The following is a 26059-nucleotide window of genomic DNA, read 5'->3' as shown; positions in this document are numbered from 1 at the left end:
ATTTAGAGTGGTCGTGACTGGTGAGTGGTCCGAAATTGAGATGGGGCCTATATGTGAGCTTTTAAGCATAGATGTCATTTGTTTACCTATTAGAATGTGATCTAGTCTCTGGTAAGATTTATGAGTTTTGGAAAAATATGTGAAATCTTTGTTAGATGCATTACATATGCGCCATGTGTCTATCCAGCCTACTTGGGCCAGGTGTTTGCGGAAGGCTTTCAAGACTTTCTTAGAGTGCACAGATTTCCCAGTGGATCCATCTAGCTGCGGATCTAGAATTATATTGAGGTCACCTCCTATAATTTTTAAACCATTTGCAATAGAGTCCACTTTGGCTAGTGCTTCTTTTAGCCAACTTATCTGGCTGTTGTTGGGAGCGTAGAGTGCGACTAGGGACACTGCTACTGAACCTATTTTGCCATTTACTAACAAAAACCTGCCCTCTGGGTCAGTATATGTCAGGGTGTGAGAAAAGGGAACCTGTTTAGCTATTAGGATGCTCACACCTCTAGCTGCCTTCATGTAGGTGCTGTGGTATATATGAGGAAAGTGTGTAGTAGGGAATTTTGGAATTTTGCCCGATTTCAAGTGGGTTTCTTGTATCATACATATGTCTGATTTTTCTCTCTTGAGAAGGGCAAAGATCTGTGATCTTTTTTGGGGCGTGTTCATGCCCCTCACGTTAAAAGTTGTTACTCTAATATCTGTCATGTTTGTTTAATTGTGAGTGAAATGCATGTCTTCCCAGACTGTTTATGTAGTGACTTATCACACCGGTGGGTAACTTTTAGAACCGAATACAACTGTGCCACAGGGACTGTCTGCAGCTCTAACCAAACTTTGATTACAAATGTAATTGAGACCTTGGTCTCTGTAGGTTGGGATGAGAACCAGGGTGCTGATCCCGCAGGCACAAGCGCGTCCGCGGGAGCAGGGGCCCTGGGGGGGGTCCAGCACATTTTGGAATGTGCCTGATCGGGGTCTACAACTCTAAACACTTTAAACAAGTAACATAGCTTATTAAAGTTTGGAGGCCTCAACCTCTAACAACATAAAGCAAACATGTTATTAATTTCCACAGCTAATGAAATTAAGCACTACAAGAAAATCGTGACAGATCTTCTTACGTGCGCCCAATGGGGGACAGGGAGCTTCAATGAAGTTTTTCAGGTTGCTTGAATGTCACCAGCTTGTTTCTTCTTTTGTCTGGGCGACTTTCCTTTACCAGCTGGGGTCCATTTTTCAAGTCGAGGTAAAGCAGGCATATCCATGTGCTTCTCTGCGACTGGTAGCCAGGACTGGATATCAAGAGGTTGTATATCAAGTATGTCCCATGCTTTGTGGAGATCTTTGGGGCTCTTGATGGTGCATCTGCGTCCTGCAGATTGGAATGTTAAGCCAAAAGGAAAAAGCCACTTGAACAATATTTTCTTGCTTTTTAGGTGGTCAGTGAGGGGTTTGAGGAGCCTGCGCTTATATAGTGTTGAGGGAGCTATATCTTGGAATATAATAATTTGTTGGCCCTCAGCAATCACCTCTTTTTTCTCTCTTGCAGCCCGCAAAATATCAGCGGTATCTCGGTAACTGAGGAGACCGCAGACCACGTCTCTGGGAGGCTCAGTGTCTTTAGGCGCTGGTCTTAGTGAACGATGTATGCGTTCAATTGTGACAGAATTTGCCCTGTCTGTGTTTAACAGCCCTCCAAAGATCTTTTTAGCAGCTGCTGGAAGTTGTTCGTGCGAGATTGTCTCAGGCAGACCACGTATTCTCACATTTTTACGTCTGCTGCGATTCTCCTGATCCTCAATTAAGAGGAAGGCGTTGTTGAGTGCCTCCGCCTGTTGGGATAGATTGCGGGTGACCGCCTCACTGTGATCTATAATGGCGGCCTGTGTATCTTCTAATAGCTCCACCCTCTGCCCAATGGCGCGTACCTCTTTGTGGATTGCGCTGAGTTCATCCATTATCGGTGAGAGCGCTTGAGCTAGCAGTTTTTTCAGAGCCGGACCAGTCAGTGGCGCCGTCTCCAGGATAGATGTTTCTCCCTGTGTGCTCTCATCTTCTGATTCATCCGGCTGGTCTGTCTCCTCAGCAAGTGCGGCAGCCATCTTGCGAAGTTTCGCGGGCGGCGTGGTGAGTTTTTTGCGGAGGAATTTCTCCATTTCTCCTTGCCCTCTTCTCCCTTTTGGCGTCTCGGGTCTGTCCAGTGACTTTTCCCGTTGCGGTTTGCCCATGCTGCAGTAGGTCGGGGTCGCTAATTTAAGTGTTTCAGAGCTGTGCTGCGGGAGCTCACAAACTCACGTCCGCCATGCAGCTCAGTCAGGCTCCGCCCCCCGATTGTTATTCTTTATTCTGTAAGATGCCTTAAAGAGAACCCGTCATGCAAAATAACCCCCCTAATCTAAATAGATTTTCATAAACTGCTATTAGAAAGCATTGCCTCTGTCCCTTCATTGTCCCTCTACATGCCTGTAACCTTAAAGGGGTATTCCAGGAATATGCATAATTCATATACAAATGGGTAGTCAAAATATAAGCTAATATGTAATTAGTTGTTTTTTAAAATTTTGCTCCCCTTAGCAGAAAATGCTGATGACATAGACTATAATGAATAAATGAATGAATGAAAATGCTACTGGCCCTTTAATCAGTCCGTTAATTTCCTCCGCGCGGTCCGTTGCAGAGCAGACACAGGACACAAGATGGCCACTGGTCACATGTCCACATCACATGTCCTGCACCTGCCTGGGCAGGTCATGTGATCAGCACTATGTTTGGCTGTAGTGGGTTGGTTGCACTGCATCCAGTATGGCTAGTGTTGTGGTGATGGCAGTTACACATTACTATGGTAACAAGAAAACCTGTTATATCATCACTGGGAGCAGAGCATAAGAGGTAGGAGGAGCTACTGAGAACTAAAGGATGATGGGACTTGTAGTTTCCAGTGGCGGCCATCTTAGTGATAACGCCACCTACCTAAATCATAAAATCAAACTATGTAAGCTCAGTTTTGTGACAAATGACATTGAGTATTGTTGTATTCATTTATTTATAGCATCATGAGTTTTTGTGTCAGACGATCATATTCCCGGAATACCCCTTTAAGCCAGTGATGACAAACCTTTTAGAAATTGAGTGCCCAAACTGCAAGCCTACACCCACTTATCTATCGCAAAGTGCCAGCATGGTAACTTAGAACAATATTACCCACAACAACACTATTTAAAGGCCAAATAATACTGCCACATGATGAGCATCACTATTACAACAACATAAATGGAATCATGCTTAATATTACCGCCATACAGTATTTGCTTATAATGACAGTGATGAACATTGGCGCCATATAGTGATAATTACCACCGCCATACAGTGAAGATATGGCAACATGTAAAAGGACACCATGTGCTGCCTGGATCAGCCGGCCTGAATCCTGCAAACTGGAAGTGAATTCAGCATTTCAGTTCAGTTCTGGTTTGCAGCATTCGGCCCGGGCAATCCAGCGCATGCAAGCTCAGCGCATCACACTCGCAAGTGTGAAAGTGAGTCATTAGCATATTCAAGCTGTCCGGCTTATTCATGATTGGGAGGCACAGCTACACCCCCCAGTGCATGACTGACAGCCTGTGTAATGGTGTGAGGCTGTATAATGATGTGCTTCCTGGTGCTGGCGCCTCCTGCAGCCTGTGTGTATGAGATACTCCTATACATATGACTGACAGCCTGTATAATGGTGTGAGGCTGTATAATGATGTACTTCCTGGTGCTGGCGCCCCCAGCCTGTGTGTATAGGAGGGATACAACAGCTCCCGGCAGCCATGTTATAGCAGAACATGTCAGGTACTTGTGTAGCTCATGTCTTTGTCTCTGTGTATTAGGAGGATGCAGCATGTCAGCAGATAAAGCACACACACCAGCAATGCTTTACTATACATTACACACAGACATGAGCAGGGGGAGGAGTAACAGAAATGACATCACTGCCTCTGACCAGGTGACAGACTCATTTACATAATAAAGAAAAGATGATTTTATAATGATTACTGTATGAAATAACTAGATAAGCGCTGGGATGGATCCTTGTGAGCTGCTCCAACAGGTAGTAGTGACAGGACTAGTGACATAGACCTGATGACAGGTGTCCTTTAAGGCTATGAACGTTGCTTAAGGCTGCATTTACACAAACGGCGCTGGAGAAGAGGAAAGATGAGCGCTTATCAGCCCATAAGCCTTCTCTATAAACCCGCAGTCGACATGGCACGTACTATTAAGGGGTTAACAAATGGCTATAAAGATGTTGATCTTCTTTAAGCCATTCTCTTCATATTTGATAATAAGTTGGATACGTTTCATTGAGGAATCTGATATTTTATTCCATTCTTCAGAAAAAAAAACATCATCAGAGAGTGTGGTAGGAAATTTACAGATCCGAATTCCCCTTGGTAACATGACTTTCTCTACATAACTAAGTAGTGTGGTACTGTCCCACCACACCCTTAACTGATCCAACATATGTTTTTCTAATTCCTGCATGCAGTTTATTAAGTCCAAGTTCACACTGTGATTACTGCTTGTGCTGTTGGAAAAAAAAAAAAAAGTGTTGCTGCTTTATCTCGTCTCGGGGTTGTCTATTGCCATAAAGATGTCAGCACTGACAGATCATTACAGTCAGCATGGTTTGCATCCATTATTAAAAGCAGAAAAAAATACTGTTTTAAAAGAAAAATCAAGTATTATCTTGCTGCCTGTATCCTTTAGGAAAAAAAGTGTGGGAGCAAAGAGGAGGCTGCAGGGAGCGATTTAGGTCACATTTAAAGGAAATTGCAAAAGTTTTATAATTTGCTATGTTTGTGGAGTCAGTCCATTTTATCAGGACTCTCAGAGTGGACCAACACTCATTGCTTGACAGGCTGCATATGGCCTATTGCCGTGGATTGTGGACGTCTCATACCCCTTTTAAGCTGAGATGAATGTGGCTGCACTTTATGTACATGCTCAGTAGTACCTGTCTGCCTGGGGCACCATAATGGCTCGGCTCGCCCCACTGCTTAAGTCACTATAGAAAATGTCTTTACAGCTCACCCAACTGGCCACTTACTGTTTTGTCCTCAGCACGAATGTAAACCGCAAATTGCATCAATTTACTACCAATAGCTGTGAGTAAGGGTGTCTAGTACACCAGAAACGCATCTGTTTTTTACTTTATGTGTTCTCGGTATTTACAAATGGATCAATAAAGGAGCAAGCTGATTTTTTTGGAGCCCTCTGCCTAAACCTGACAGTCTCTCTGTAGTGCCAGTACTGGACGTCCATAGGATACCATACTCTCTTCTCACAGAATTGCAGCCCCTGCATCTACTTCCTGGAAGCTGAACACTGAATGAACCATTAAAGCGGAGGAGCTCAGGCATGTAAATAAAGAGGGGAGGCCGATCTACACACATTACATAAAGTCCAGTTGCAGGTTTTCCACTTACACAAACAATATCAAATATTTGCTGAAAGGAAATGTACAATTTTCCTATATACTTTCTGTATCAATTCCATATGGCTCTCTAGATCTCTGCTTGCTATCCTTCTATAGAAAGCTTCTGTTTACTTTCAGTGGACAGAACTCTGCCTCTGGTCATGTGATGGTCACATAGGTGCACGGCTCGTTATATCACACGGCTCTGATTATTCTCTGTGATACTACTGGCTCGTGCACCCGTGTAACAATGGTCAGATTTCTCTTCACAGGAAGTAAACAATGAAGCTTTCTTTAGTAAGACAGCAAGCAGAGATCTAGAAAACTGTGAGGAATTGATACACAAAGTATATTGGAAAGCTGTATAACTTTTCAATACACAAAGAACCTCTTTAATGACTTGAGGAATATTTTGAGAATATGTACAAGGAAGTAAAGGCACATGGGCAACTTACATTTAGAAATGGCCTAGTCCTCGAATAAATGCAAGTTACAAAGTTAGAATGGGTGTTCACAAATTCTTCTTGGCCGTCCAATCTTTCTTTAGGATTATGATAGGGGCTTACCCAGTAATACTAGCATGTGCAGTTTTATTACAGGCCAATAGGTGCTCGGTTTCTTATGTAATCTCACATTTACTGCTCTTTCAGAGTCATTCTATTCATAGACAGACATGACCACTTAGACCCATTTACTGTAAAGTAAGGAAAAAAAAATTTTTAAATGTGGAAAAAAACAAAAACACACAATCTGAAATAAAAAATATGACATCATTTTAATGTACGCAGCTGAATGGTTTGTAAGATTACAAACTGATAAATATTTCTATGGCGTCGCAGGCCTACAGTCAGGAAATAGCTGGCGAGGACTGAAGCTTGGCCAGATCCAGAAGTCTTCCCCTTAGGCTTTGTGAACTTGATGAAGTAATCTGCAACATGAATAATAATAATAAAAAAAAGTAGTACAGCTTCTCAAACTCTGGATCACAAGGGGATGACATGACAATAGGCAAATGTTTGAAAATTTTTTATAAATCCTGACCAAATCTTTGCAATGGACTGAGGTGGGTTTAAAGGGGTTAACCGAGATTAATAAATAAATAAGGGCTGGGCCCCTAAATGTGTACTCACCACCTCCGGCACTGCTGATGTCCCGCCAGATCTGTGCCCCTGTTTGTTTAGGGGGGGGGGGGGGGGACAGAAGCAGAGCACAGGGGCATGGATCAGATGGACCGCGGCCCGGGACATCAGCAGCGGAGGAGGCGAGTACACGTTTATTATCCTTAAAAAGCCCGCCCCAAATTCCTAATCACAGATAACCGCTTATAATTAGTCCCTTGTATCAGTCAAACTTATAGCCCCAAACATAAAACAACTGAACACCATGCAGAATGTCAAAAACTCAATTAAAAGTGCTTGTCCAATTTCTGCAAATAAATGCCATTATTTGTATAACGCTAAGGAATTTTTTTTTTTTTAATACTTCCTGTATAGTGGATTTTAAACGAAACCTACCAGTTAGAATGGTAGGGGTAAGCAGTAAGTATCGAGCACCAGCTCAGGGTGAGCTGATGCCGGTACTTACTTGCGTTAGTGTTATTAACCGCTGTATCGTGGTTTTAACACTTTTTAAACTTTAGAGCAGAGGAGGATTCGGCACTGCGCACGCAACGTCTCCGGCATTTCCTATGTAGGCGCGCGCACGATCGTGCGCACGCAGCGCCGAAGCCTCTCCTGCTCTAAAGTTTAAAAAGTGTTAAAAACCCTGAGCTGGTGCTCGGTACTTACTGCTTACCCCTGCCGTTCTAACTGGTAGGTTTCCCTTAAAAGAAGTAATAGTGTTGCTCAATTTAAAATAGTTTTATTTAATATACCGATTAAAATTGTATGCGCTGTGGAGCTTTAGGTAATAATGTATCCTGATAACCTTTCTTCACTAATGGGAGTCCTTCCCTTAAAAATTTTGGGACAGTGTCCATAGGGAGCCATGGAGCCAGGCCGTATGATAGAGCACGCTCAGTGGGGAAGATCCACCATATCATAACTTTTAAAGACAGCGTTAACATCGCGTTTACTATGCGTTTTGTAAATGCAAATGTTAACAGTAATGTTATCAGGCAAAACACCTCTCCTCAGTTGTTGTAACAGGTTTCAAAAGGCAATTAAAACGCTATCAAAACGCAACGTGTGACCGCAGCCTGATATGTCGTCATCTCCCTGGGGTGTGACTAGGGTGCTTAATGAGCCTTAAGCACCCTAGTCACACCCCAGGGAGATGACGACACAGCCTCAAATCCTAAATTAACAGTAGTGTCCGCTCCTGTATATAACACCATCACGTGGCTTGTGTCCATGTGGATTTGAGACATTTGCAACAAAATGTTTCAAAAAGAAGCCAAAATTTGCACCAGGATAGGAAAACCTGAACATGTATCACAAGTTAAAATACATGATCATTCATAAGGCGCAAAAACTAGAAGCCAAAAGTCTCTAAAATTCACCAAAGAAAGAAAAACTATACTACATGTCCTCCAGTATAAATAGCAGTATTTTGGACCAATACTGGGCATCGGACAAATTTGCACTGGAGGGCCAAGGAGCTGATTTTTAGTGAGAGCATTTTCAGCTGGGTCTATAAGTTATATTGTGGCTATAAACCACTAGAAATATTTTACCTTTACTAGTACATAGTCTCCTGGTCTGGCTCGGATGTCGTCTCCTAATGATGAATTGCTTGCAATGGGAACATCAGGGAAAATCACCTTAGTGTTTCCATCATTCCTTCCACACAGCTCCAAAGAGGAGCGCTTACTAACCTGAAAAAAAAAAAAAAAATGTAAATCTTAAAACTTCCACAATATTAAAATTTAGCAAATAATAAGAAAAAAATCTGATCTACAAAACATTTGGTGGCAACTAACTTTTAGTGAGGGAATTTTGCTGTTCTACCAATAATATTCTAATTGAATAAAGGGAACCTGTCACCAGGGACCTCATTTTCACTAAAGACAGGTTATAGAAGCCCATTGAAGCTGCAGTGCACATCTGCCTTCTATAAGCATTTGCATTACAATATAATTGTGTGTTTGAACTTGCCTTGCACCCTGACAGAATCCTCTGTGTAGTCCCAGGGGTTGGGCTTTGGTTTGGATGCATTTTAAAAAACAACATGTGACTTGTCTGTGCTGCAGACTGCTAAGCTTTCAGCCCCCACCTTTGTGCTCCTGTACAGCTACTCCTTCCTGCTCCTTCACAGAGCTCACAGCCTGTGAAGGGGGGAGGAGCTGTCACAGGTTTTTAGAAATGCATCCAAACCAAAGCCCAACCCCTGGGACTACACAGAGGATTCAGTCCGGGTGCAAGGTAAGTTATAACACACAATAATATTGTAATGCAAATGCGTAGAGAAAGCAGAAAAGCAATTTGCACTGCAAGTGTAATGGGATCCTGCAACCTGTCTTTAGTGAAAATTAGGTCCCTGGTGACAGGTTCCCTTTAAAAATGGGTTGTGAAGGTGTTTACACTGAGAGGCTCTGATAATATAAGTGTATGGTGCCGGATATTAAGCAATTTACCAACATATATTGATTACAAGTTGATATGTGAAGTGAAGCCTCCTGTCTTTTACCTCATCATCAAGATATTCCTGTCCATAAAATGGCCGCAAATGGGGGGTCATGTGATCTCTATCTGTCCATGAACGATCACCCTGCCAGAACTTAAATCTTATATTCATTAATACAATCATAAGGTTCTGGCAGGTTGATTGCTTATTGGCAATTAGAGATCACGTGACCCTCCATCTGCAGCCATTTTATTTTCAGGAATGTCTGGATGATGAAATAAAAGACAGAAGGTTCCACTTCACATATCAGGAATGTGCTGCAGAACTATTAAGATGTATATTAGTTCATTTCCTAATATCCTTCGCCCGCAATTACACACACAAATTACAAAAACAGGAGAAATCAATTTCTATGTAATCGGATCCTTAGCGTGCTTCTGTCTTCTTGGTAGCAAGAAGGAATTCTAAAAGAGGGAGACTAAGATAAGAGTCAAAGTATAAGAAGTCACACAGTTTCTTGCAGTGACTTGTTTCAGCTGATTTATACAAAGTTTGTTCAAACGCCCAATTCAGCCGTCCACAAAAATAAAAATAACACATTAGCAATGAACTTGTTCAAAGTGGTACTTCAATCATATAGGGGAACAAGAACGCCTCTCTTGTAACTAGTAGGGTCCCAGCATAACTTCCCAACCCATTCAATAGAATTAGGAGAGATCTGACTATAAGTAACATCGGACACTCACTCCTTCCACAAGGACAAGCTGGGTGCTTCCAACATCTCTCTGGTTGACTTTTTCTGCTTCCTCCCTAAAGACGGCGATCAGTTCTTCCAGTCGTCGTTTCTTTACTTCAGGGGGGACGTCGTCCTTCAGCCGATGAAAGGCTCTGGTTTTCTAACGTACAGATTTTAATATTTATTAATTATGTAACAAATATTAGTTCTTTATGCTAATAACCTATTCACTGAAGTCACCTTTCTCATGCTGTAGGCAAACAGGAAAGCCGCATTGTAAGACACGTCACGTAACAGCGACAACGTCTGCTGGTGGTCTTCCTCCGTTTCTTGGCAGAAGCCGGTTATAAAATCACTACTGAGGCTGACACCTACTCATAACAGGAGAAGAAAGCATTGGAATTGTATTCAAAATAGTCAAATTACTATTAATACAGATAATAAGGTGGCCACCTTAAAGGCACACCAATCACTCCTTATAGGGAAGGGGGCATTAACATCCTAGGCAATAAAGGGCACTGGTCAGCAGATTTTACCCCAACAAACTCCCAGACCCTTAGGTAGGGTATGACATGTACTGCCTAGAATTCCTTCTTATGTGGAATATCATCTATTTACCTAGAAATAATTTTAAAAAAACTCCTCATGTGAAAATGAGGAGAGAAGGCAAGTCGAGTTTAGATATTGCGATTGTCACTCCAGTTTTAGATGCTTGTGTTATATTAAAGACTAGAATCTCATCTTTTAGATGGCATCAGAAATGTGATCCTGTACAGAACTGGAGATACAAACAGTTAAAAAAAAAATAAATAAAAGGTGGGAATTGGATTTTTATCTGCTAGCTGACATTCCCAACTATCTGTCGCCCACAGAACCACAAGCCTGATGTGATCCGAATGATGATATTTTTATCTTTAATATGGTACCAGGTTTCTAGGTTTATAAACTGGATGCACCTCAGACAGGCGGCTTTTTCATAATAGCCGTGATCAGCTAATTATCACGGACCGACCAAGTCTAGTGTTTGGAAGCCCGAAAAACTCACTCTGCTCATTTGACAGGACTTTGGATTTATTTATAGATAAATGGGCAAAATTTCAGATAATTTCTAAAATTCCCTATTTTAATTTTGCATACATACTTTAGGGCAATTTAAAATGATGCCAAAAATGTCTACTGTGAAAGGAAAGGAGGTCGCACGTGCGCATTCTTGCCAAGCTACCATAGAAGAGAATGTAAAGAGCTGCACAGGGTTTCCTATTTTTTCATGTTATTTAACATATTTAAAGAGGTATTCCTATGAAGATAAGATTCTTAAATATAGTCAGGGTAACAAAATAAAACCACAAATTCTCATAACATTTCACAGATAAGATCACTCTATCAATCCTGGTCTATACAATTTTGGTTTCCTCGGGAACAGACTATGGTCGAACATGAATAGCTTCTCCTGTCGGCACACTGAAGTGGTTTCTGCATCACCTCTCCCCCCACCATTACAAGAGGACCTCACACACAGATACTTACTCTACATGCTACAGATAAGATAAGGCGTTTATCCAGGGGAGGGAGGCACTCTGTGTTATAGTTCAGATGTAGAAGAGCTGACAGTGTTTATTATAGCTCAGATTATAGCAGAGTTGAAGTGTGTCATTGTATGTTATATGCATCTCCGAGATCTGTGTAATCGTTGGTGGTATATGGATCTATTTCAAGGCAGACAAACATTACAGGAAGGTGTAACAAACCTGGGATATGCTCTCTGATATTTTGTACAAGATCTAAGTAAGCTCCTCTTGTGTAGCTGTGGAAAAAAAACATGAAAAGGGGATAAAAAATATTAGTTCAATGTGTTTAATTTACTGACATTAATGAATATATATTCTGTCTCCTGATCATGCCACTAGCTAAAAAAACACAGCAGTAGGATTCGGCCCCTAAACCATCGTCACGCCTTCATGTAACTTGGGTTTAGGGTCCCAAACCTTTTTGCCTGTTTTGGTGACCACATTCCCAAAATTCCTGGAGGTGAGGTGAAGTGAGGTGTACTCAACTCACTATGCACAGAAGGTCCAAAGCAGACTCATGTCACTGGACATCCACAGTGTTAACCACCGGGAATATTGGGAACAAGGTCACTGATGACATTGGGGACCCCCAAACCCCAGTTACATGAACTGACTGGTACACTTTAAAGGGGTGTTCCAGGCTATACACACAGATGAATAAATATATACACCACACACAGCCTGTGGAGAGGTGCGGTACAGTTTTGGACTTGCTCAGTTTGCCGCCCAAGTAGAATATATAAGTAACAGACTAAGCAAATGTGAACAGACTACAGTCTCTTCCACACCATGTGCAGACATGCCATATAACATCTAGCCCCTATCCATCTATTCCAAAAATATAATAGATGAAAACACAAACAGTTGGGGAGAGATATCACTTACCCGCGTCGCATGGCTTCTAGAACTCTGTCACTTCCGCTTTGCGCTGGGATGTGGATTTGCTTGCAGATGTTATGACGCTCTCGTATTAAATGAAGAACCTTTACAGGACAAACATGTAAAATCATACTCTTTGCAATTCTTTAGTACTCTTACATTAGTCTATGTCCCTGCACAATGATCAAATATTTTACATCAGTCTCTTGGTTGAGAGGCAAGACAATTTTGGAATTAGGCTGACCCTAAATTTCTTATCAAACTGCATCAACCGAAAGATGATTAACATACAAATATCTCATCTATAACCTGCACCAGTTTTCTAGTGCAGGATGTACTAAATCTGATCACTCCCTGGTTTGCAAAGCATGATAAACCAGTGCCAATACCTCCTGCTAGAACAAAGATCGGCTATGGAAATGGACCCGTGTGCTGGTCGGACCCTAGGGACCATACACAATGCAGTGGACAACCGTTACAGTGCTATTGTTGCAGTTCAGCCAGCGGACAGGGAGACCTTTCATTACATTTATATGAGACGCACACTAAAAGAAATCTACCACCAGGATAAAGGATTATAAACCAAGCACACTGACATACTGGTGTGTGCCGCTTGGCAGGATCTGCTCCTTTAAGCTTCTTATGTCCTTGTTTAAAAAGAAAAAATAGCTTTAAAATTATTCAATTAAGCCTGAGGGGCTCCCGGCTCTACTGAAATCTAAGGAGTGCAGATCCACTCAGACTCATTTGCATAATATTTAAAACTTTTTTTCATAAAATCAGGGTTCTAAAGAGCTAAAAGAAAAGCAGAACCTGCCAGAGGGGGCACACACCAGTAGGTCAGTGTGCTTGCTTTACAATCCTTCATCCTGGTGATAGATGTCCTTATGTCTTGACTACTATATAATATGTACAAATACCAACCTCATCAGGAAAATCTTTAGGGTGAGGAGATGTAAAGCGTATTCTCATTTCTGGGTCTACACTGGAAACCTGATCCAGGAGGTCCACAAACCGGAGCCCCCCTTCTCTTGGTTTGTAGATTGTGCTGAAGCCACGACTGAGATGTGAAGCATTAGTAGTGGGAAACTGAAGTGAAGATGTGTCTAGGTAACTATTGACATTCTGACCAAGTAAAGTCACTTCCTTAATGCCCTGTCATAGAAGGGAAGAAGAAGGGGGGGGGGGACGCTGATTAAAAATATGGCTTAAAATATTATACAAACATTCATCCTTATATATGAGCAATTTAAGAAATGAAGCCTAAGGTCAAATTCCCAGTACCAGTGATTGGTCACTTTCCTGGGACGGAACTCATTGAATTTCTGCTTTCCTGATATGCAGCAGATCATTACAGTTTCAGCCTGGAAGCAGAAGCTCAGTGTAACATTTATTAATATAATGCCTGGAGTTCCACCCCAGGGCAGTGCAATCAGTCTGTGATAAGGCTCATTTCACGTTCAGTTATCACGGAGTGATCACAGACAGTGGGAATCTGCCCTAAAACAAACACTTATTTCAAAATCTGCATCTCATAAGAATAGGTCAGTTCCCATTCCCATGCCATAGTCTTGTGATGGACAGGCAGGTGCACGAGCCGTTATCACACAGCGCCTATTAGTATGATGACTTGTGATATTACGGCTCCTGCGCTATTTTTTCCCTACACAAATCATATCAACTATTCGCTGAAAGTGGACAACCCCCTTTAAGCATCAGTGACCTGAGAGATGGTGGCCCCTGTAAGCCACATAGATTTTATGTCAGACACGCCGCCGCCATTTTGTTGAAGTCCGGGTGTCGTTAACCTCACTGGGTCGCGGACAGAGCCAACATGCCGACAAGGGAAGGGTCGTATGCACCGATCGCTGTCCTGGACCGGAGGGGTAAGAGGAGGATCCCCGCGCCACACATGCTCCCCTCTCACTGTCCCTTTTGGATGGAAGGATCAGAGGAGAGATCTTCTCTACAACCTGCCCTGTGTAGGGACAGGAAGACACTGGAGTATGGATGCCGGGGGTGGGGTATTTAACTTATCTGCTTCCTGTCCCTACAGAGGTCAAGGGGTCATCCTCCAAGTGGGGCCGTTATGGGGGACGCAATGGAAAAAAACAAAGGATTTGCCATAAACATCTGAGAGATGCCAGTTGCACCTCTGCATCATCTCTATTCCCTTCTATGAGGGATCTGGGATAGTTGAGAACATAAGATTGTCTATTATCGGAGCTTAATTTTACTGAAACATTCATACCTGGCTGGAGAGCATTTTCACTTCTTCTAAGATGGAGTGCACAGGCCGGCTCCTCTCCCTCCCACGTGTGAAGGGGACAATGCAGTAAGTGCACATATTATTACAACCGCGCATGATGGAGCTGGATGGAGAAACACAATAAGTAGTAATGAAAGATTCTCATACACTGTTATACCGTAAATACTGTATACTGATGTTATCTCCACAGATCAACTAACAAAAGAGTCAAGGGATGCAACCTGGTCTAAGTGTCAGTCCCTGCACGTCCACCAGTCAATTATTCCCATTCAGCCCCTTGACAACCCGGCTCTTTTTTTTTGTTTTCACGTTTCCATTTTTCGCTCCACACATTACAAAAAAATCTATAACTTTTTTTTGTTTTTCATGTACAGAGCTGTATGAGGGCTTGCTTTCTGCATAACAAATTGTACTTTGTAGTGAAGGTATTACATTTTTTATGCCATATACTGGGAAGCGGGGAAAAAAAATCCAAATGCCGTGAAATTGGTGAAAGAACGCATCTGCACTCTTTACTTGAGGGATCCGTTTTTACAGTTTTCAGTGTGTGCTCTGAATGACATCTCCCTATTATGCTTTGGGTTGCTATGATCACAGGGATGTTACATTTATACATGTTGTCATGAGTTTTAATACAAAGTTAAAACCTTCTATACTCCAAAGATTTCTTCGGACACCAATAACTTTTTATTATACTTCGGCGTACAGAGCTGTGCAAGGCGGAATTTTTGCGAGATGAGCTGACGTTTTTATTGCTACCCTTTTGAGGACTGTACAACCTTATGACAACTTTTTATTAAATGTGTTGTCAAACAGGAAAAAAAATGCCACGTCTGACATTTGGGCTTTATTTTACGTTACCAATTTCAACACCAGGAATAACAGTTTTTATATTTTGATTGAATGGGACTTTTGAGATGCGGCAAAACCTGATATGTTTATGATTTTATTTGTAATTGTATTTGTTTGTACAATATTTTATATATACTAATATAATATATAGGCGCTAGAACTGATTGAGATATATATCTCAATCAGTTTTAGAGAAAGGTGGGTTTAAGTTTTTTGAAAAAAATGTTTTTTTTAAACAATTTTTTTTAGACTCCCTAGGGAGTTTTATTACCCCAACCATCTACTGCAATACTAGTGCAGTGAATTATGTGGAGAATTTGCTAACGATCTCTTTCGATCCTCCTACCAAGAAATCTTTAGTAAGCAGTTACGAGGAGCTGCACACAATCATCCGCAAAGTCAGGGTTCTGCGCGGCCGGCCATCCCGTGTGATCGCTGATAGCTGGAGGATGTCATTGTCATCACACATGCGCGGTGTACAGCGCTATCAGGCAGCCGAATCTGACTTAAACTGGCTTTGGGGCAGATGGGTGGGAGAAACTCCTAGTGAATGGAAGAATGGAGGTGTGCATATCTAGTAGATAAAGAAGTGCCAGACCATTTGCGTTATGTACACAGGAGCGCTGGGCGCTAATTAGCATATCATGAAAAGTAGTTTTTCTTCATTAAAGCTTAATGAAAACCTGTCCCGTTACAGACTACTAACGCTTGACCAGTAAGTATAAATGGTTTAATTCAACTCTACCCAAGTGGTAGTATGCCTTTAACAATCTTAATTCTCTTCCCTTAATGCATTAAATAAGGAGGCAAATGAAGAAGACGTGCACCACAATGCGAATAGCAACTCCTTACCTATAAAGCCACAATAATGCAACAATTTTACTAGATGGATATTAGAGAAAATGCAAAGGGCTGTTTGCATCTGGCCACCCCTCTACTGAGTTGTACTCAGAGAGGACACAGAAGTTGAAATTGCAAACATTTATGCCTTTTTGTTTTCAAATATGCCCCTATACATAAGTAAAAAGTGTACTTTGCAAAATTAAGGATGGGTCCATTTTGCATTTTTGTGGTATTTTTGAGAAGTGGTCAACTAACTACAAACTTACACAAAGGATGAAACGCTGTTGGATGATGTCTGAACAGGCATGACATCTGCGTAGGTTTCATCTAAAGAGAGAAGCACGTTGGCGGCTTGTTGACCAGTCTCTGCTACAGAAAGTAGCCTTGGCAGATCACGATATGCATCCGGGCCTGCCAATATGTCCACCATCTTCTCCCTCTGAAGGATTTCCTCTTTCAATCTCTCCGCCATACAACCTTTGGAAAAATAAAAGACATCACATGCCCTTTACTCCATTTGACTTCATACAACGGGGCTGATTTTTTTTGTGCACTGGCGTATAATAGAAGCCCTGCCCCTCTGGGTCTACTAGATACATCAAGAGGCTAAGGCCACCTGGTGTATCCAGAGGGTGCTGCGCTGAAGGCACAGCAAGCAAATGTTCAAGATGAAGGTTTGCACAGTCTTGTCTTGGAGGTGGCATGAAGGGGAAAATAATTGTAAATACTAGTGTTTTGCATGTAATAACAAATATTTCAGGGCTTCTATGCAAGTTTTCTTGTGTGAAAGCCCTGATAGATTTTCCCCAAGCACGTGTTATACAGGCAGTCCCACACTAAAGGGCAACTGACTTACAGATGGACCTCTCTGGCCACTGTGACCTCTGGTGAAGCTCTCTGAATGCTTTACTATACTCCCAGACTGCAATAATCAGCTGTAAGGTGTCTGTAATGAAGCTTTATTGATAATCCTTGGTCCCATTACATCAAGAAATTTTAAAACTCCAATTGTCACTGGGGCAAAAACATTTTTTGTCTGGAACCACAATTCTAAAATATACAGTTTCTTTCGACTTACATACAAGTTCAACTTAAAGGAAATCTACCAGTTGATTTGATGCATTATAAAGCAAACATACCATAAGAAAGCTGTAGCTACACTGATGCAGGATCATATCTTGGTTAATCGCAGAGCCGAGTGATTTTGCTGATAAAACAGTTATAAAATTATGATAATGAAGCTCTGCCCATCACTTCTCCTAGTACATTAGTTATTCACTGAACCAAAGGATGATGTAATCCCTGGGTTGTGCATGAAGGCAAAATAATCAACTGCTGCATGTGTTTATGTAGGCAGCCAGCCTGACCCAGCTTTTCCAAGGTCCTGAATTTTATAATTGTTTATTCAGCAAAACCACTCAACTCAGGGATTAACCAAGATATGATCCTGCATCAGTGTAGCTACAGCGTTCTCAAGGTATGTCTGCCTCATAATGCATCAAATCAAGCAGCAGGTTTCCTTTAAGAATAAACCTATAAAACGAAACTTTAATTTGCCATCATCAGTAAAATACATATTAATATATACAGGGGTTATCCAAAAAGCTTAATTCACAACAAGTAGTTTATATCTTACCCAATATACCAATCCTTAAAGGACCTTGAGATTTGCATCGCTTCCGTTTCATGTTTCCAAGTTGCTTTAAGCGGTTCCAAATAGTCTGTTCTGCCTTCTCCCTGCAAAGAAATACAATTAGTTAATTCAATATTTTTTTTCACCCAACAGTTTAAACTGGACAAATATCCTCACAATTCCTTTACTTAAGAAAGGTATCCCAGTAAGTTGGATAATACAGAAGTTCAAGAGACCCCAAGTAGATGGGACAACAAAGGAACAGTTAGGGGAGTCCTCTAAGGGGACTTTAACACTCACTAATTGTTACAGAAAAGAATCTCCAGACTATAGGTCCCTGTGGTTTTGGAGCAATTTAAGCTACAATTTCATATATGGATGAGCCTAAAAGATGAATGGGGTTTAGTGGGTATTCCTCTAGTAATTTCCTTATGTTGTAATAAGAACAATCCTTATAAGCAAGATTTTAATATTTTTCCATGACCAATCAAAAAAAACAAAACACTTATAATAAGATATATCGCTTTGATTCTAAAAATGTATCACATTTTGCATAACATATTTAAACAAAATAGCAATAATGCATACAAATACCTGATAGAACAAGTGACCAGAAGTATGACATCTGCCTAGAAGGAACAAAAATGCAACTTACAAACAAGCAACAGGAACCGTTACAGCAAGCAGCCGTTATGGCCAACAACATGGACTAGTGTTAGGTCCGACAACCCCTATGAGCTATGCCCATCACACTGTTTATGAGGTATAACTGATCCAATCCAGCATCACCTGGAGTCATCTACCATGCCAGCCTCTGCCGCCATTAGCTGTTTGAGGGCCTCCAACAGAATTAGCTATTAAGTTATGGAAATGGGGGCAGACAAATGTGTCCAAGGTACAGCGGCCACACATGATTACTACAGCTCAGCTGCCATTCTCTTTAAAGGGGTTGGCCACAAAGGGTTATTATTAGAAATCCTAATTATACTTACCCTATTAGTCACCCATATTATACTTAGCCTGTTAAAGTTTACTAGGAGCTGCAGGTCACTTCCGGTAGCGTCCCATGTTCTGCTGCGTTCTGGATAATGGAGACTCCCGGTAAACTTTAAGAGGGTTAGTTTAATGTGGATGACCCTAATACCTGATATCTTGTTAAAATGAACTAATTGGACAACCTCTTTTATCATCATTATACAGCCGAGTTACCTCTGTAGCGGAATCAATTCTGACGTATCCACCCTTCTGTAATATGGACCAGGCAATTTCTGTATCATTTACATTCATCTGACATCCATAGGTTTCGAAGTAGACTAGGAAATAAAAAAAAGAAAAAAGAGTAAATTATAATAATATTGTATGCAAGAAAAATAACACCCTAAGGCTTGGGATCACCAAGCAAACAGGAGGCCAACTAGGATATTGCTGGGATCTCTTCTTCCTTTCTCCTTTCTGAGGTCTTGTAGACATTATAAATCCACCTAATAGGCAGCAGGATTGATCAGACTTATATTCCCACCATAGAGTATAGTCTAAACACTAAGATATGCATTAAACCCAAACCTTTATTATATGCTGGGGATGGACTCTCTGTGATATAATGAGGAGCGTCATCATCTTCCTCTATAGATGTTGGCACAGAACTGGCTGGGACAGGGTTAACAAAGTCTTTTAGATTTGGCCCCGTGGCCAACCTGGAGCTGAGCTCTTCTTTCCTAGATGCGGCTCTCTGAGCATGCGGGAGGCTACAACATAGACTGCGGGAAGAAAGCCACAACCTGGCGGGACGGAGGAGGCGAGATAACTTCACAGGCTCCATGGAGGGTAAAAATTAAGACCTGTAATACAAAAAAGGAAAAAAATTTTCACCATGCTGGAAACTAGGGATCAAGGATTATTGTGTTGAACTGTGGTCCAAGTTACCAGCACATAAAAGAGGCTTCTAGAGAATTATCTTCTCCCGCTGTGGTTCATTAAGTCCCAGGATGTATTACAGGACATCTAAGGAGGATTTGTAGGCCCCTCTTCCTCAATCATGGAAGTACCAGGACCCTACCCATCAAAAGTGGCACCGTACACTGTATACACTCACCGATCTCCAGCTCCATAGAGATTAATGGAGCAGAATGGTCATGTGCAGCCGTCTGCTCCATTAGTGTGATGGAGGGGACGTGGGACCCCATCAGACCGCTCGTTTTTGTGATCTGTGGAAAACCCCTTTAACTGAGCTGCAACAAGGTCACGTGACAAATGTACAAATCACAAGACCGTGGACTCTCATCGAGCAGCTAAAAAAAGGACAAGCCTTCTGTATTTTCGTTTCCCCAAAAACCTTTATCCCTTTGCATTCGAAAATTCACAAAGAATAAATGAAAGCATACTGTGATTTTCAAAACCTATATTTTGACCTGAATACACAGTGGATCTTATCTACACAATGGAGAGATTTATCAGAAGAGGTAGAACTATTCTATTTAACCATGGAAACCAATCAGAGATCAGCTGTAATTTTATAAACTGCTGTGGGAAAATGAGAGCTGAGCTCTGATAGGTTGCCATGGACAACTAGAACAATTCTGCTCCGACACGTCTGATACATCTCCCCCTATAGTATGAGTATGTGCATATAATAGACGGATCCTGAGATGCATCACATGCACGTCGCAGAATTTCCTTATCTGATAAAAATAATGATAAAGCTTGTTGTCTAATCTTATGGCAAATAGCTAGGAAATATCCTGAGCCGCAAATAAAAAAAAACATTTCCAGAGTCAGTACAATGCCCTAATGGTGTCACCCATATTATACTTTTACTGGTAAACTTTCCCCTTCTGCTTGGAGGGGCTGCAGGTCTTGCTGATTTCTAGTTAAGGGGACTGCACACACATTACATGTTCCCTACATGAATAGTGGGGTTCACGGTAGGGGAGAGCATTTCATAATGAAGTCCCCCCCCCCCCCCCCCGACTCATAGATCCTGTGGACAGGAGGGAAAAGTTTATCGGGATGACCCTGTTAAGGAATTGTACTTACCCTAGTAAACGTTCTTATTTGTTGCCAACCCCTTTAACTATACAGAAAGCAGGGACTGAGCACAGGGACAAAGGGAGACGTTTACCAGGACTTCTATGCTAGATAACTGCTGTAGAATACCTGAAATAATAGTATTTGCAAGCGAGCCACCAGCAATTACCAAGCGTCCATGGAGGGGTGTGATGGGGGTACAGCTGGAGGGGTAGTAGGACAGTGAGGGGCGTTCCTACCCAGCACCCACTGCTGCAGAAGGCAAACTTTCACAAGTGAAGCTTGCACATATTTCTTTGCCATGTAGGACCTGGCATAGAGATATAAACGATGTGCGTCCCGACCCGGTGAGCGGTGAGTAGCGCCTCCCATATGCCCGTCCCCATGCTTTTGTGTAAATGTAGCCGTACTGTGATGAATAGAGATGAGCAGACCTGATGTCTAGGTTTGGGAACTCCTCCTGGCCAGTCCTAGCCATGGTTAGTGGTGCTTATTTACTGGATTCTGCAGCTTCAATGTTTAATAGTGAAGTATATCTTACTACATATTAAGAACATCAGGGAACGCGTTTTCAGCTCGTAAGAAAAGCCTTTGTCAACCATACTTAACAGCTGAAAGCCTGATGTTCCTGCGGTAAGATATACTTCACTATTAAACATTGAGGCTGCAGAAGTTAGCGAGTGCCGGGATCTTTGTTCATATTTGTACAAGGCTTTGACCGTACCCGGACCGCCGCACGTTCTCACAGTTCCGTCCACCTGTTTCCTTATTTGCTACATTGACTGTTCGGTGGAACCCAAACATCGAACCCGGACATCGGGACTGCTCATCACTAGTGATGAATTTTGGACCAGTTCAAATCACAATGTTAACACATCAACCATTGGGGTCCTGCTTATCCCATGTGAACAGAACAACGGACTGTGAAGGTGAATGACTGCTTCATAGTGAAGACAGATTACAGCAAAGGGAAAGAAGCTCAGGGGCGCCCCCTGACACCCTGCTGAAGAAGTGAAAGATTGCACAGATCACACAAGGGTAACCTACACTGTGGACAGATTTCTTACTCCAACCACTTTAAAGAAGGTGTGGGAAAAAAACCAAAAAAAAAAAATCAACACTTTTGTAAATAAATTTAAAAAATGCACAAACTGTGAAAAAAAGACTAGAATGCAACATCCAGAAATGTAGATACACTATGATGCAAGAAGATATGTATGTATACTATGATGCAGTAATAACACTAAAGTAACCTACAGATATATATACTATATGATGCAGTAACACTAGCATACAGCTATGTATGTATACTATATGATGCAGTAATAACAGTATAGAAATATCCATATACACTGTACTATGCAGTAATAACACTAGAGGGCGGCTCGGGGTGTAATTTCCCTGCACGTGGACTGTCCCTTTAAGCCCATAGAACAGCAGAGCATGGTGCAGGATACTATATACTATAGCCCGCTGCCTACATAGCCCGGCTCCTTACCGGAGATACTACAGTCACTGACAGAGGACACTGCCCGGAGCTCACAGCCGGAGCGGAGGAAGAGTGACGTCCAGTCACGTGACTGGAGGGGGAGGAGTCCCAGTGGAACGCACGTGTGTGCTGGGATGAGTGACGTGTCATTGCGTCCTCCGTACACGTGGTGGCGCTGGAGCGTTCAGTAACACCGCGACCTTCCGTAGCTTGAAGGTTGCGGCGGTTTTCCCGCTTTTTTCATGTGTGGAATATGTTACACACATAGTAATGTTATGGTTTTTCCTTTCTCCTCTCCTTGCTTTTCCTATGCTTCTGAATTTATTTTTTGTTTTGTATTTTTTTTTGCAGAGGTTGTGGTGCTGTGTGTGTTACTTTTGTCCATCATAGATTTATATAATTAACCCCTACGGGACACAGCATCTTTTGGCCTAAAGGACGCGGACCCATTTTTCAAATCTGACCTGTGTCACTATAAGTGGTTATAGCTTTGGAACGCTATGAGAAATCCAGGGGATTTTGAGATTGTTTTCTCGTGACACATTGTACTTCAAATTAGTTTAAAAATTTGGATGAAATCTTTTGCGTTTAGTTATGAAAAAAAACAAAATTTGGCAAAAAATTGGAAAAATTCTATATTTTCAACGTTCTAAATTCTCTACTTTTGATGCAGATAGTCATAGCACCCAAATAAATTCATAACTTACATTTCCCAAATGTCTGCTTTATGTTGGATGGTTTTTTTAAGATTCCACATATTTTACTAGAATGTTATGAGGCTCAGAATTTAGGTATCATTTTTCACATTTTTTGTAAAATCACCAAAACCCGTATTTAGATGGACCTGCTCAACTTCTAATTGACACTGAGAGGCCTAAATAATAGCTAGACTCATAAATTACCCCATTGTGGAAACTACACCCCTCAACGTATGAAAAACCACTTTTAAGAAGTTTGTTAACCCTTTAGGTGTTTTATAGGGGTTAAAACAAAACGGAGGTGCAGTCTGAAAATTGTAATATTTTTTCACAATACATTCATTTTGGGTGGAAAATTAAACATTTACAATGGATTAAATGAAAAAAGGCTCCACAAAGTTTGTTACCCAATTTCTCCCGAGTACACGGATACTCTATATGTGGTGGTAACCTGCTGTATGGGCGCACGCCTGGGCATAGGAGGGAAGGAGGCGCCATCCAGATCCGATTTGCTATGTCACATTGTACAGGCTATAATTTTTTTCTTTTTTTATTGAGGACCTATAGGGGCTTATTTCTTTTGCCACATGAGATGCACTTTTCTAATACTTAATTTTGGGGCATCTATAGCTAATTGGTGAGATTTAATTAAAGCTTTGTTGGTGGAGGAAATGAAAATCGTCAATTTTTAGGAACATTTTTATGTGTTTTTTTTTGGCCGTTAACCATACCATAAAAATAGTATATTATTTTTATTCTATGGGTCGCCACAATTACAAAAATACTTCATTTATATATATTTTTTATTTTTTCCCATTTTTACTGAATAAAAAGTAATTTGGCAAAATTGTTGTTAATTTTAGCATCACCGTCTTTCATATGCATAACTTTTTTATTTTTCACCTCACAAATCTGTTTAAGGGCTTATTTTTTGCGAGAAGGATTGTTCTTTTTAGTGGTCTTATTTTAGATTGCGTAACTTTTTTAAATCACTTTTTAGAGCATTTTTAAAGGGCATTAATAAAAAATCATCTTTTTTTCAGAGAGAGTTTTTTGAGGTTGTTTTTTACGGGGTTCACTTTGCGGATCTAATAATGATTCTGTTTTATTATGCAGATTGTTACGGACGCAGGGATACCAAATATGTGGGGGTTTTGTGTATTTTATTCAATTGTACTGAATAAAAACTAATTTGGAGAAAATCTTATTCATTTTAGCATCACCATCTATTCATATGCATAACTTTTTTATATTTTGGCTGACAAATCTGGTTAGGGGCTTATTTTTTGCGAGAACAGTTGTTCTTTTTAGTGGGCTTATTTTAGAGTGCATAAAATTTTTTAAATCACTTTTTAGAGCATTTTTTATAGGGTATTAATTAAAAATTATCTTTTTTTCGGAACTTTTTTGCGTTTTTTTCCTCCGGCGTTTACCGTGCGGGTCCAGTAATGATTCTGTTTTATTATGCAGATTGTTACGGACACGGCAATACCAAACATGCGGGGGTTTTTTGTGTTTTTATGTTTTTTATACTTTAATAAGTGTTTTTATGGGAAAGTGACATTTTAGGGGCTTATATTTTTATGTATTTATTTTTTATTTATTATAATGTGTAGTGTTAAGTGTTTTTGCATAATTTTACTTCTACATACTTGAACTTAAACCAGTGATACTCTGATCACTGGTTTAAGTTCAATACACTGCTCTACAATACTATTTTATTGTAGAGCAGTGTAAACTGTCTAAGCATGCTTGCGCATGCTCAGACAGTTTGCAGTCAGACCCGGAAGGGTTCTGGCTGCCATGGAAACCGGGCAGCTCCGGGGCACATGCCAGTCCTCGGAGCTGCCCAGGAGAGGATCGGATCCCCCGGTAAGCGGCACGGGGGATCCGATCCATAGGGGGAAGACCCTTACACGCCGCGGTCATGCTTGACCGCGGCGTGTAAGGGGTTAACACCCGCGATCGGAGTCGGCTCCGATCGCGGGTGTTAGCGCAGGCTGTCAGCTGTACTAGACAGCTGACAGCCGCTGCTTCTGGTACCGGCTCCGTTCGTGAGCCGGTGCCAGAAGCAGGACGTTATAGTGCGTCCTGGTGCGCTAAGTATCTAGCCACCGGGACGTACTATAACGTCCTGGTGCGCCTAGGGGTTAAAAGGATCAACTAAATTGCGAAGGTTGGAGTCATACTGGTGTCTCCATTGACAATAAATTCATGGCTCGTTATATCCCTGGTCATGTGATGTCACATGGGTGCATGGCTCGTTATATCCCTGGTCATGTGATGTCACACAGGTGCATGGCTTGTTATATCCCTGGTCATGTGATGTCACATGGGTGCATGGCTCGTTATATCCCTGGTCATGTGATGTCACACAGGTGCATGGCTTGTTATATCCCTGGTCATGTGGTGTCACACAGGTGCATGGCTCATTATATACCTGGTCATGTGATATCACACAGGTGCACGACTCATTATATCCCTGGTCATGTGATGTCACACAGGTGCACAACTCGGTATATCCCTGGTCATGTGATGTCACACAGGTGCACGACTCGGTATATCCCTGGTCATGTGATGTCACACAGGTGCGCGGCTTGTTATATCCCTGGCCATGTGATGTCACACAAGTGCACGGCTCGTTATATCCCTGGCCATGTGATGTCACACAGGTGCACGACTTGTTATATCCCTGGCCATGTGATGTCACACAAGTGCACGGCTCGTTATATCCCTGGCCATGTGATGTCACACAGGTACACGGCTCGTTATATCCCTGGCCATGTGATGTCACACAAGTGCACGGCTCGTTATATCCCTGGCCATGTGATGTCACACAGGTGCACGACTTGTTATATCCCTGGCCATGTGATGTCACACAGGTACACGGCTCGTTATATCCCTGGTCATGTGATGGCACATAGGTGCACAGCTCATTATATCCCTGGTCATGTGATGTCACACAGATATAACACACAGCTCTGATTGTGTTCTGTGATATAATGAGCTGTGCACCTGTGTGACATCACATGACCAG

At 41.7% G+C, this 26059-nt stretch overlaps 1 protein-coding gene across 1 annotated transcript; it reads right to left on the bottom strand.

Moving 5' to 3' along the window:
- Positions 1-6218: 6218 nt before the first annotated feature.
- CDK5RAP1 (CDK5RAP1 mitochondrial tRNA methylthiotransferase) lies at positions 6219-22462 on the bottom strand. Its single transcript, XM_072112065.1, has 14 exons — positions 22334-22462; positions 19375-19649; positions 19021-19124; positions 18406-18440; positions 17815-17915; positions 16445-16655; positions 14466-14586; positions 13139-13369; positions 12221-12318; positions 11516-11571; positions 10008-10138; positions 9778-9927; positions 8142-8282; positions 6219-6395 (listed from the first exon to the last, which is right to left on the bottom strand). Exons 2-14 carry the CDS (start codon positions 19628-19630, stop codon positions 6315-6317), a joined length of 1716 nt encoding a protein of 571 aa, XP_071968166.1. The 5' UTR covers positions 19631-19649; positions 22334-22462; the 3' UTR covers positions 6219-6314.
- Positions 22463-26059: the final 3597 nt, after the last annotated feature.

The sequence above is a fragment of the Engystomops pustulosus genome, chromosome 6, assembly GCF_040894005.1.
Source record: "Engystomops pustulosus chromosome 6, aEngPut4.maternal, whole genome shotgun sequence".
NCBI classification, from domain to species: domain Eukaryota; kingdom Metazoa; phylum Chordata; class Amphibia; order Anura; family Leptodactylidae; genus Engystomops; species Engystomops pustulosus.
Note: the sequence above shows the minus strand (reverse complement) of the source record. Positions and strands in the feature narration are given on the sequence as shown.